This window comes from Malus domestica, chromosome 15, assembly GCF_042453785.1.
Source record: "Malus domestica chromosome 15, GDT2T_hap1".
NCBI classification, from domain to species: domain Eukaryota; kingdom Viridiplantae; phylum Streptophyta; class Magnoliopsida; order Rosales; family Rosaceae; genus Malus; species Malus domestica.
The window spans coordinates 54,339,576-54,352,726 of record NC_091675.1 but is presented as its reverse complement, the minus strand read 5'-3'; the positions used below and the strand labels follow the sequence as shown (position 1 = coordinate 54,352,726).

Here is a 13,151-nt window from a genome sequence, read left to right as displayed (position 1 = left end):
GTAATTTCAGTTGTCCAATCAGTTGTCACTTAATCAAGGGAGCACGGCAGGAAGAGAGAAAGATGAGGTGTGGCATAGAGAGAGAAGAAAGATGATAGAATCTCATAAGGATATCCTAGATATGTTAGGATTTATACAATCATATTGTTAATCCAATAGGACTGCAACATACATAATTATATATACTAAAGCCCAATGCAAAACACTGTTCATAGGAACAGTGTAATGACGGAATTACCCCCGTTTTCTGCTCAAATTGTTACTTGTTTTTCTCATGTGCACAGTAAAATTACGAAATTGTCCCACGTTAACACGTGTCTTTGTGCATGAGCTGTCGTTCCTCCTTTTCTCGGTGGTTTCTGGAATTCGACAGCCGCATCCTTTTTCCACACCATCGGCCGAAAACCCATCCCAATCTCCTCCACCTCTCCCTTCCCGCTCCACTGCCCACTTTTCGACAGCCTTCTTCCTCTTCAACGAGATTCTTTAATAACAAAACCACCACCAACTTTGTAAATTGCTTCTCCTCCAGTTCTCCCAGACCACCGCCACAACAAGTTCACGCAAATCTGCGACTCGCTCCACAGTACACACGTGAACCGCGACATTTGCGTTTTCCATAACCCTCTTTACGGGAGGTAAGCAATTTATCATACTTTACATTTTAAAATTTTCTTTACAAAAGAAATTTATCTTCTGGTGATTTTTCTGGATACCCAAGGATTGAAAGAAATATGGGTTCTTGAAGGATTGGAGTGGTGAAAGCGGGTAATCAATCAATACAAGAAATAAGTGTAATTTTCGCTTAAGTCCCCTTTCTCGATTGAACCAAAGCATAGCATTGGAAAAAATATGTAATTATCAGGGTTTTTTGTTGTTGTAATTTTTCTAATTTTGAGGGTTTTGTTTCCAGGCTCAAACTTCGTGTCGTTGTCTTTCCAATCCCTCTCTGCTCAAGGTAAGGAATTTAAACTTCTGGGGCTGTTATTGATTATATTCGAGTTGAATTTAGTATTCTGGGTTATTGAATTTGAATAACTGTTGGGGGTCATTGAAATTCGAATTGAATTTGGTATTGTGGTTATTAGGGCAGAGGAAGAGTCAGTTTGGTATTCTGGTTATTTTGTCATTTGAGTTTGGATTAGAATTCGATTTTGATTCAATCGAATAGTCTACCTTTTTTTTTTTTTTTTTTTTTTCTGGATCTAAAGTTTCCTTCATGCAAAGCAATCCATCAAAAGCTTCTTGAACAGCAGCTAAAAAATTGACTGAAGATTGATCGCTCGAGCAGCAGTTAAAAAAATTGAAGGTAGAATCGAATAACAAATAGGAAACTTTAGAATGGTGGATGACGAAGTTGGAATAGCATCAAATTGATATTTTTGGTATTTAAAGAGTGGTGGGCGAAGTAGTGGGAGTGAAGTGCTAATCCTGCTTCAAACATGATTCCAATATAATTAGACCATTTTCAATTAATTGCAGATAGATTTGGGCCTTGATTTATGTATTGTATTAGGATGATATTTTGGTTTTTTTTTTTTAACCTTTTGAGCATATTCTTAGATCAGTGGTGGTGACAATGTAGAATCCTAAGTTCTTTGTGATGGGAATCAACGGTTCCAATGCAACATTCAGGCCATTTAATAAATCAGCAGTTCAAATGCAGCATTCAGGTTAGTGTTGGTGACATTTGCTTCAGACAATTCTTTAAATCAGGTTCAACTTTATCTCAAATATGCATAAAGTTATTGTTGATACCTATAGTAAATTTTGAGTTGAGCTTTGATAAAAGTAACTTTACCACTCAGATTGTGTTGCACCACCTCCTTTTCTACTTATGCTACAAGGAATCGTACTCAGTTTTGACTTTTGAGTCTCTCATTTTAGCGACATCACCACCAACTACTATTGCAAATTAGATACCAATTAAACAAACCATCACTCACAAATTTGTATGAAAAACGCATCATGTATACTGTATATAGCTGGTGTGTAGAAATCCACTTTTTTGTTGTACATAGGCTCTTAATTAATGTAAATTCAATAGGATATAGATGCAAATTTAAAGATTTATTTTACCATGTGGATTCATCTGCTTTGATTGTTTTTTGAATTATTTCTAAATGGATGTTGTTTGTACCATACTTGACCAATCCCGAAACTACCGAGCACCGGCCAACGCTATACTGTCAAGGACCCAGAAGAGTTCCCCCCGACCAGGAGGCCAATCACTACTCGACACGTGTCAAGATTAGAAGCCAATCAGAGCGCAGCACGTGTCGACATCAAGAACCAATCATAACATGACACATGTCAATGTGACAAAGCTACAAGTTTTTCTATAAATAGGGGTCATTCCCCCACAATATTGCCTAATGACATTTGTGTTAAATCATTCACAAGAACTCACTAAATTGAGAGCTTGATCCTTTGTACTTGTGTAAGCCCTTCACTACTAATAAGAACTCCTCTACTCCGTGGACGTAGCCAATCTGGGTGAACCACGTACATCCTGTGTTTGCTTCTCTGTCTCTATTCATTTACGTACTTATCCTCACTAGTGACCGAAGCAACCAAGCGAAGGTCACAAAACCTGACACTTTCTGTTGTACCAAAGTCTTCGCTGATTTTGTGCATCAACATTTGGCGCCGTCTGTGGGAAACGACACTTATTCCTACTATCTTCAGCTGTGTCAAGCTGGTTTCTATCATTCGTACACTTTCTTTTGATCAGGCATCCCTCTCCAGCATGGGAAGCGAAGGAAGCCACAGCACACAGAATGACACCCCCCTTGCACATAGTGCGAAACAACGAAAGAAGGAAGGAAAACGAGTTCTTCTTCAAGCTAAAGTCGATGAGTTGGAAGCTCAGAACAACAAGATAGCAATAAGGAATGAGGTCCTCCAGGAGCAATATGAGAAGCTCTTCGAGACACTCCACGAAGCTAGGCAAGCTCAGACACGCGAGCTTGTTGCCCCCGTGGAAGTCAACCATCAACTGGGTGCCCTCCAACATGGAGGGTCACATGCATTCGACATAGATATCCCTGATAGGGAACAGATTACCCCTCGACTTGATAATCAACATGAGGCTTCTCTTAACCCAGTTGCTTCGACCCGAACCATGAGAAGTGGAGGGAGACACCTCTTTGCTGAAGGGGCAGAAGGATCGAAAGCCGTCTTTCGCGATTGTCGGGATTTCCTGAAGCAACGTCGAGAGAATTCCATCCATATAAGCTCAAAGATTAATGACCCAAGGATTTCTGAGAGACTCGGTCCCCTGCCACGGCCCAAGCCGGCCACCAATTTGGGGAAGGGGCAACAAGTCCCAGAGAGACATGAGGGTACAGGGGACTCAGAGGTGTTCCGACAGACATACCCTGGAAGCCAGTACAGCGAGTCCAGGGAAAAATCACATGCCCTTGATCAAACCTTCCTAATTCCAAGAGGAGATGGAGATTTACGAAAGAAAGCTCCAGTGACACATAACTCCGCTCAGGACCCCCTTGTCCTACAACTTCTTGAGGAAGTAAACAAGTTGAAGGCTGAACGTCAGGCTGAAATACCTGACTGGAACCAACCCAGGCCTGGCCCTCTTACAAGGAGGATCCTCAACACCCCCCTTCAAGCAAAGACAAAGCAAAAGCTTGGCTTGCAACTTTATACTGGAAAAGAGAACCCGATTGAGCACCTTAACCTCTTTGAATCCACCATGGCATACCGGATGCACACCGACGAAGAGCGATGTCTTCTCTTCCCCTCCACCCTCTCTAGTGAAGCTCTAAATTGGTATTGTCGTCTTACACCTGAGACGGTAGATTCATTTGAGGAATTGAGGAAACTATTTGTTTCCCAACACATTTTCCAAACCGATCGCTTGCACTCTGCAGATGACTTGTACACTATCCGCCAGAAGCCAGACGAGTCATTACGTATGTATGTTGGCCGCTTCAGCCATGAATACTCCCGGTGTGCCGAGGCAGACGACAAGACTGCCCTCAAAGCCTTCACGGCAGGCCTACGTGATTGTTTCTTTAAATACATGATCAATGCCAATACTTGGAAGACTTACTCTGAGGTGATGGCGCAGGCTTATAACCATGCATCCGCCGAGGCAAAGACATATCAGGAGAAACCCCCTACAACCATCCTTTATCAACAAGTGGGCGGTGGAAGCCAGACTCACCTAAATGAGAAGACCTCGACTTTCCAAACAGCAGTGGCACCTCCCCATGCCTTGCATAATGCTTCACCGAATCAACAGACATATCAATTTCAAGGCAAGAGGAAGGATTTCCATCCTCACCACTCTCCTTTCAGTAAAAAGAGTAAGGGACACTATCCCGATAACCAAGGGTATCGCCACAATAGCGCTCGCCCCCAGGCAGTCAATGCAGTGGGTCAAACCCGCGTCAAGGGTATCGCCACAATAGCGAGGTTTTAGCCTGCCATACTTAAGGTGTCTTACGCCTGCCGAGGCGGAAATCGTCCTTCGGGAAATACATGAGGGAGTCTGTGGAGATCATGCTGGATCTCGGTCCCTAGCACACAAGACTTTTCGCCAAGGATATTACTGGCCAACACTCCACCAGGATGCCATCAAAGTATCCCGCTCATGTGACAAATGTCAACGATATGCAACTATTCCTCATTCCCCTCCAGAGCCTCTTACTCCTATGATCAGCCCTTGGCCCTTCGCCCAGTGGGGACTTGATTTGATCGGCCCAATGCCGGCAGGGAAGGGCAAAGTCTGTTACGCAGTCGTTGCAGTGGACTACTTCACAAAGTGGGCCGAAGTAGAACCCTTGGCAACCATTACTGAGGCAAAGATAGAAGACTTCGTGTGGAAGAACATCCTTTGTAGATTCGGCATTCCCAATGCGATAGTCACTGACAATGGGCGACAGTTTGACAACAAGAAGTTCAGGTTGTTCTGCTCTAAGTTCAACATCAACTTATGCTTTGCCTCTCCAGCTCATCCCCAGTCTAATGGACAAGTTGAGGCCATCAACAAAATAATCAAGCGCACTTTGAAAACCAGCTTGGACAAAGCTAAAGGCTGTTGGCCAGAATTTGTACCCCAAGTTCTTTGGTCATATCGCACTTCATATCGGACTTCAACAGGAGAAACTCCATTCTCACTTGCCTTTGGCACAGAGGCGGTTGTCCCTGTTGAGCTCGAGCAAGCAACATTCCGAGTCCAGAACTACATTCAAAGTGAAAATGACAAACAACTCACCCTCAACTTGGATTTAGTCGAGGAACACAGAAACCAAGCTCACTTGAGGAATGTCGCCTACAAGCAGCGCATCTCCAACTATTATGACTCTAGGGTCAAGCCTCGTTCTTTCAAAATAGGAGACTGGGTCTTAAAGAAAAGATTACTCTGCGACAGAGTCCCGAGTGAAGGCACACTTAGTCCAAACTGGGATGGACCGTATGAAGTCATTGGCATCAGTCGCCCTGGCTCTTACACACTTAGAAGCTCTGATGGCAAGACCCTTGGCCATCCATGGAACGCTGATCACTTGAAGTACTACTACAAATAGACTCACGATGTACAAGTGTTGAGCTATAGCCGTTCGGCATCCTATGTAATGAAGGCCATTTGGCAATGAATTCAATAAAGAGGTAATTTAGCCAACTCAGCCCTCACTCTTTTACATTCATAGCAAGCGATGCCAGAACCCTTCTCAATCAGAAAGCAATCCGTCTTCCACAGTCACTACAAAACAAGCAAATGAAGACCGTGTCAAGCGCCAAAAAAAAAAAAAAAAAAAAAAAACAGCTTCATCCAAAAAGCTTCACCCGAAAAGCTTCACCTCCAAAGCTTCACCCACAAAGCTTCACCTAAAAAGCTTCACCCAAAAAGCTTCACCCGAAAAGCTTCACCTCCAAAGCTTCACCCACAAAGCTTCACCTAAAAAGCTTCACCCACAAAGCTTCACCCAAAAAGCTTCACCCGAAAAGTTTCACCTCCAAAGCTTCACCCACAAAGCTTCACCTAAAAAGCTTCACCCACAAAGCTTCACCTAAAAAGCTTCACCCAACAAGCTTCACCCGAAAAGCTTCACCTCCAAAGCTTCACCCACAAAGCTTCACCTAAAAAGCTTCACCCACAAAGCTTCACCCAAAAAAAAAACTTCACCCGAAAAGCTTCACTTAAAAAAGCTTCACCTACAAAGCTTCACCTAAAAAATCTTCACCTAGAAAGCTCCCTCTACATACTTTCACCATCAAAGCTTCACCATCAAAGCTTCACCTAGAAAGCTTCATCTACAAAGCTTCACCATCAAAGCTTCACCTAGAAAGCTTCATCTACAAAGCTTCATCTACAAAGCTTCACCATCAAAGCTTCACCTAGAAAGCTTCAACACCAAAGCTTCACCTACAAAGCTTCAACACAAAACCTTGCTCCAAATAAACAAATTTTGTTCACAAAACCCAAGATGCCCTTGAACTTGTACAAAAACACTTGGGTAAACATAAACATTTTTTGTTTTACACCCACAAGGGCCCAAAATTTTCCTTCTTATTTATTCACTTATATATGTTCCCAAACATATTATAATAAATCCAACAACAAGCCAAAGTCCCAAGTTTCATAATGGACAAAAGTACAAGCAATTCATCAATAATGAAGGTGCTACAAAAATTGGAATCTGCCCCAAAATAGAAATCCAACCCAAGAGACTTTTTCTCTCTCTCCCTCTTCCGCCTCCTTTCATCTATCAAATTTCTGCAACCTCTGCTCTTCTCCAATGGAGCTGAATTTTGGACACCCTATATTTCTTGAGCATATGAACAACTTTCAAGAAGGAACCATTTCTGTTTGAGCGACGGAAATTAAAGTGTTGAAGCTCCAAACATGATAGTCGGCTTCTTGCAGATTTCGAAGCTGTTGTGATGTTTCGAAGATCTGGAAATATTTAACCGTTAGTGCATCCTGAATTTTTGATATGTTATGAAAGCGTCGATGAGGAACAACTTCAATGAAGAAAGCATACCGATCTGAACAAGAGAAAATGGAGTTTCGAAGCTCACAACAAATCTGACGGGTTGACAGAAAAATAATAACCAGTCATTCATCATACCTGGATTTCTGGAGTTATACTGCTCCGAGGGATCTCAAATTTGGATATGTTGTAGTTCACAAGCTGAGGAACAACTTCAATGAAGAAAGCATGCTGATCTGAGCAAGAGAAAATAGAGTTTCAAAGCTCACAACAAATCTGACGGATTAACAGAACATTGATGAACAGTTACTCATCATACTTGAATTTCTGAAGTTGTACTACTCCGATGGATCTCAAATTTGGATATGTTGTAGTTCACAAGATAAGGAAAAACTTTCATGAAGACGACTTTGCAATCTGAGCTATAGAGAAAGGTGTTATCTTGCATCCACTCAGGCTGATTAGTGGAAACGAAAAGCAATTCCACCAAAGAAAAGATGAAAAAGAGAGAAAAGCTACTAATTGCACTTGATCTTGTCTAGTCAATAGCATGCAGCATCAAACACACAAAAGTTGGAAATATTTTTAGATAAAGCATATACGAATGTGTGACATCGAAACAAGAATTCGTTACTTTGACAAATTAGTAACACGCGAGACACCTCATTCGGCAACTCTCTTCGCCTAAAGACTTGGGGGACTCCCACCATATGCTACTGCACCTTGATACTCGGCAGTCTCACAACCACTCAGTGACTTGGATTTTTCAAGTCTCCAACCGAGAAGTTTTCCTCACTCGGGAAATTAAGGGAACACTACCTCAAACTACATGCTTCACTCACAAAGCTTCAACAATACAGGTTTCAACAAAAGCAAAAATTCAAAGAACTTTATGAAGAAGGCTTTGGTGTATTTAACACAATATGTTGAAATGAAGCAAAGCTTATTTATTAATATTTTCGACAAGCCACAAATATGTACATATACATGAGTCAAAATAAACAAACAAAAGGGAGCCTTCACAAAGGTTGCTTAGAGGAAGTCTCAGCAGTCGGTAGAGCCCCAGAAAGAGAAAGCACCGGAGGGTGGTTATCCGGAGCCTCAGTACTTGACAAAACCCCAGAAGGAGGAGGCATTGGAGGTTCATCATTTGAAGCTTCATTACCAGGTACAACCCTAGAGGACGAAGGCAATAAATGCCTTTGGAACAAACCCACAAACCGCTGATGATCAAGTAAAACCTTACCATCAGATTCCTTCATCTGGTCAAGCTTCCTCTTCATGTTTGTAGCATAGTCATGGGCGAGCCGGTGCAACTGCTTATTCTCATGCTTGAGCCCTCTAATCTCCTGTTTGAGACTCATCACTTCAGCAGCCAATGATTCAACTTGGCGGGTTCTAGCAAATAGGCGTTGGGCCATATTAGACACAGAACCTGCACACTGAACACTAAGAGCCAGAGAGTCCTTAACAGCCAACTCATCAGACCGTTTGGAAAGTAGTCTATTATCTTTGGGAGTGAGAAGGTTCCTGGCCACCACTGCAGCGGTCATATCATTCTTCATCACAGAATCCCCAACGGTAAGAGGACCAGTAGGGGATATGAAGGATGGGCGCCATATGTTGTCTGGAGAAGGCGTGGCTGTCTCTTCTCCAAGGTTCAAGTCAAAACGACGGTCGGAGGGTCCAGACATTTTCAAATGTGTTGAAGAAGGAAGATGTCAGACAAATCAAGATCTTAGAAGTGCAAGAAATGAGCTTCTACTGGTAGAGATTCAAGTGTGTTGTGGAACTTAATGCCAGCCTCTATAAAAATCTGCACTCGACGGAGCTTCAGAAATCGAAGAGGCGTTTGCTTTCTCAAAAGCTGGGCTGCTCAGAGACCACGAGGGCCGATCTCAGAAATCGAAGAGGCGTTTGCTTTCTCAAAAGCTGGGCTGCTCAGAGACCACGAGGGCCGATCTCAGAAATCGAAGAAGCACCTGCTTTTTCAGCCTCGTCAGCACCTGTCACATGCACACTCAGCTTTGCGGAAATTACGGGCAATCTGTCGAAGATTTCTGGTGAAGTAGAAAGCACGTGAATCTTACTGTTCAATCACCGCTCTCCATATGCACCATCAACTCCTCGGGTACCACATATAACTTTGTCAAAGATCTCTGACAAAGTTTAGGCACGAGAATTTCGAAGTTCCAGCTACCCTACTATTACCCATAAGGGTAAAGGAACAGCACCACTGCTTGACAACTGGAAAGTCCCTATGTGTGTCGACCTCCGGGTTTTGCGGCAAGACAGGTTGGCAAGAACGTCCAACCTTTACTCACATTCGAGAAAAGACTCTCAACATAATTACTTTCTAAAAAACCGGAGTAGCACCGCTTTCCGAATCTCGAGAGTCAGATCCTCGACGGGATTGCTTGTTCGAAAACCGAAGAGGCACAACTCTCAGAACTTCGAGAGCCAGATTTCCTTAGATAAAGCTTGTCTGTAATCTTCACACGTAACATCAGCTTTCCAGATACCACATACCACTTTTTCAAAGTGCTCTGACAAAATTAAAACACGTGAAGCTGGCAGCTCCCACTACATTGCTGTGACCAAGAAGGGTAAAGGAATATCATTACTACTTGTTATTGGGAAATCCCTATATACATTGACCTCCCTCCTCAACGGACAGGCAAACCTGCAAAAATGCTCAACCCTTTCTCGCATTCGAAAAGGCACCCTCAACATAACCTCTCGAAATACTCAGCTTTATTTCCCCCCGATAATACCTTAGCAAATAAGCCACACCAAGAACAAGAGTATCTCATATCATCAGGGTCGAAAGCAAGAGTATCCCATATCATGCTTTCTCCCTATCTTTGTCTTTGTCCTTGTCCACACCTGCAGGACAAGGAGAAAGAGAGCAGTCAGTCGGAACCTGAAATCAAACCTCCAATTTGGAACTGACTGCCTGGAGCCTTTGCCTGGTTGCTTACTTAGCATTGCTCTCGAGTACTCATCCTCAACTGCTGTCAAGGTCACGAATTCCACCGGCAAATACCTCATGACAGTTGATCAGATATTGGCTCTTTACACTGAAGCTGCCAAGCGTGGATGAGTCACTATGAAGGAATGTTCTGAAGGACCATTTAAATGCAAAGGTTGCACACCACTTCTGCCATGCAAAAGATTGAAGCAGAAGGTTCAACGGTGAGCTGAAACAGATCACTACAGCACGACACCTTTCCATACCACATTCATTATTCCGTCAACAGCAAAAGTATCCCATATCATCAAGGTCGAACGTACTCTAGATTTGATGGACTTGTTTTGACCCTCAAATTTTTGAGTCGGCCTTATACTCTGAAGGGCACCAGAAAACCCTCCAGCACAGTTCAAGAATAAGCCTGTGGAAAGTTACTTCTTCAAAAGCAAAAGTATCTCATATCATCTCTTATCCATTTGCTTCTCCTTATCCTGGCAGTTGAATGAGAGACAAGGAGAAGGAGAACAATCAACCGGAAGCCGAAGTCAAACCTCTGATCCTGGGTTGCTTACTTGGAAGTTTGACTGCTTACCTTGTCTGTCACCTCTTTCGGCAGATCTCCTAGCTCGGCGACTTGGGGGACTCCTACTATAGGGTTTGTATCACACTTAACTAAGCCCGAAACTACAACTAAGCTTCAAGTGAAATTGATACATTACCTTGTGCGTCAACATCAGCTAAATACACCATTCCCGGATAGAGGAAAGGTACTTCCAGAGAAGGGCAGATGAAGATCAGACCACACTTCGGTACTTAGAAGTTTCGTGATTACTCAAGGGATTGGATCTTGCAAGTCCCCAACCGAGGAGTTTCCCTCACTCGGGAACTTAGGGGAGCACTGTTTGTACCATACTTGACCAATCCCGAAACTACCGAGCACCGGCCAACGCTATACTGTCAAGGACCCAGAAGAGTTCCCCCCGACCAGGAGGCCAATCACTACTCGACACGTGTCAAGATTAGAAGCCAATCAGAGCGCAGCACGTGTCGACATCAAGAACCAATCATAACATGACACATGTCAATGTGACAAAGCTACAAGTTTTTCTATAAATAGAGGTCATTCCCCCACAATATTGCCTAATGACATTTGTGTTAAATCATTCACAAGAACTCACTAAATTGAGAGCTTGATCCTTTGTACTTGTGTAAGCCCTTCACTACTAATAAGAACTCCTCTACTCCGTGGACGTAGCCAATCTGGGTGAACCACGTACATCCTGTGTTTGCTTCTCTGTCTCTATTCATTTACGTACTTATCCTCACTAGTGACCGAAGCAACCAAGCGAAGGTCATAAAACCTGACACTTTCTGTTGTACCAAAGTCTTCGCTGATTTTGTGCATCAACAGATGTGTTAAATTGTGGTTAAGGTTTCAAAACCCGCAGCGGAGCGCGGAAATTTTTGCTAGTAATAACTAATAGAGTAGTATCAAGTCATCATGGAGAAATAGTAAGTTTATGATGTAATGTAATGGGGGAATGAATTTGAATTCGTTTATGCCAATTTACAGAACTATGCATATGTCGGGTGGAAGTATTTCATGAGTAATTTAGAGATCACATGCCATAGGAAAGAACATACTTCCCGTGCAGCAGATTGTCTATCATCTACGGCTACGGCATTGCCCAGCAACAGCAACAACAACAACATGCAGTGCGACTATGCAAGCGTGTTCTTTTCAACTCCTGTATGGTGCTTGCTGTCTCAAAGCTGCCAAGGGTGGAGCGCTGGAGGGGAGATGGATGAACTTCCCTCAATGACTCTGGAGGAAGCATTGGCATGGGGAAAACGGAAAACCTAGCTCCTCCTTCAGAGGGACTGGCAGGTAATTTGAACTTGTATTTTCTGAGAAGGGCCACTTGAGAAGTTTGAGAGCATCTCCAAATCAGTCCTGATTAATAAGAGAAGATCTCAAGTTCAGCGATATTCTCAAGTGGTCTTAGGCATGGAAGTACATATTGCGCAAGTATCCCATCAATGAAGCGTTAAACGAAGAATTGTGAAGACACTTAGGATGCGTCTATTAACGAAGAATCCCTTTGTATAGAATAAATCAATTATGTTTATTATTTTCCTTTTATCTAAATTAATTTTGTTAATTAAGCTACCTAAACAATGTTTCAATTGAAATAGATTGTGTCATTGTATTGAACAAAATCACATATTATTATGGTGTTTTTTATTTTTTACGTTCTCATGGAAGTAGAAGTTGTGAGCTAAGAAGAAGAAGGAAATGTTCTATGTAATAAGAAGTTAGATTGATAGGACGATACTCGTGTGTTTATAATTGAACTTGCTTAACAAGACCAAATAAAATAAATAACAAAAAGATAAAAAGCTAAAAAAAGGAAGAAAAGTAAAAGTCCAGCAACTACTTAAGAAGCACCGTGCGTGCCCAAATGAATCCTCAAGATCAAACTTGGAACTATATATGCATGCTCATTTATAGAAATATAATTTTTCCTTCGCCAAGAAACTTATTAACTTGTGATGTCTTTTTCAAGTAAGTCTAATTTAGACATCGAAGTATGATTGGCTCACAGAGAATTTGTTTCTTCTTCTTTACAAAAAATAAATAAAAACAAAAAATAGGAGTAATTTATTGTGATACGTTCACTAAAAAAAAAAATCCTTTTGTAGCAAATCATTTATTAAGAAAAATAAATACACTTACCACAAAACCAAAAAAAGAAATAATAGTAACATGGTCCCGTCTACCATTATACCTACAATGATCGGGCATTGCTCTGTCAGGCTTTAGCCCATTGCGGAAAATCCCCCCCCCCTTGTTGCCTCCCGTAGGAGTCTGGGCCGTGTCTCAGTGTGGCTGATCATCCTCTCGGACCAACTACTGATCATCGCCTTGGTAAGTTATTGCCCCACCAACTAGCTAATCAAACGTGAGCCCCTCCTCGGGCGGATTCCTCCTTTTGTTCCTCGGCCTACGGGATATTAGCTGCCGTTTCCAGCTATTATTCCCCTCCCAATGGTAGGTTCTTACACATTTGCTCACCTGTCCGTCATGTGTATCAAGGTTTTACCTGTATTTTCTTTATTCGTTACAAAAGTATTCCAAAGTAATTTTAAGCTTGCGTGTAATTTTTTTTTTTTAACAAACGATATTATCTACATTAAAAGGGTGAGGGTGGGCTTAGCCTCAC

At 42.3% G+C, this 13,151-nt stretch overlaps 1 protein-coding gene and 1 long non-coding RNA gene across 6 annotated transcripts; one reads left to right on the top strand and one right to left on the bottom strand.

Annotated features, from left to right (window-relative positions):
• The first annotated feature begins 349 nt into the window (after positions 1 to 349).
• LOC103425374 (uncharacterized) lies at positions 350 to 12,170 on the top strand. Of its 5 annotated transcripts, XR_011576636.1 has the most exons (5): positions 376 to 638; positions 722 to 794; positions 914 to 958; positions 1,564 to 1,673; positions 11,501 to 12,170. XR_011576636.1 is itself a non-coding variant. In XM_070814607.1 (4 exons), exon 4 carries the CDS (start codon positions 2,750 to 2,752, stop codon positions 4,442 to 4,444), a length of 1,695 nt encoding a protein of 564 aa, XP_070670708.1. In that variant the 5' UTR covers positions 394 to 638; positions 722 to 794; positions 914 to 958; positions 1,564 to 2,749; the 3' UTR covers positions 4,445 to 5,785. The 5 variants fall into 5 exon arrangements, 2 of the variants coding, with proteins under 2 accessions (XP_070670707.1, XP_070670708.1); XR_003769403.2 differs by lacking the exon at positions 722 to 794 and having other exon boundaries at positions 350 to 638; XR_003769405.2 differs by lacking the exon at positions 722 to 794 and having other exon boundaries at positions 352 to 638; positions 1,564 to 1,716.
• On the bottom strand, positions 6,773 to 7,240 carry LOC139192463 (uncharacterized). Its single transcript, XR_011576637.1, has 2 exons — positions 7,095 to 7,240; positions 6,773 to 6,919 (listed from the first exon to the last, which is right to left on the bottom strand). It is a non-coding gene; the product is annotated as an uncharacterized lncRNA (long non-coding RNA).
• Positions 12,171 to 13,151: the final 981 nt, after the last annotated feature.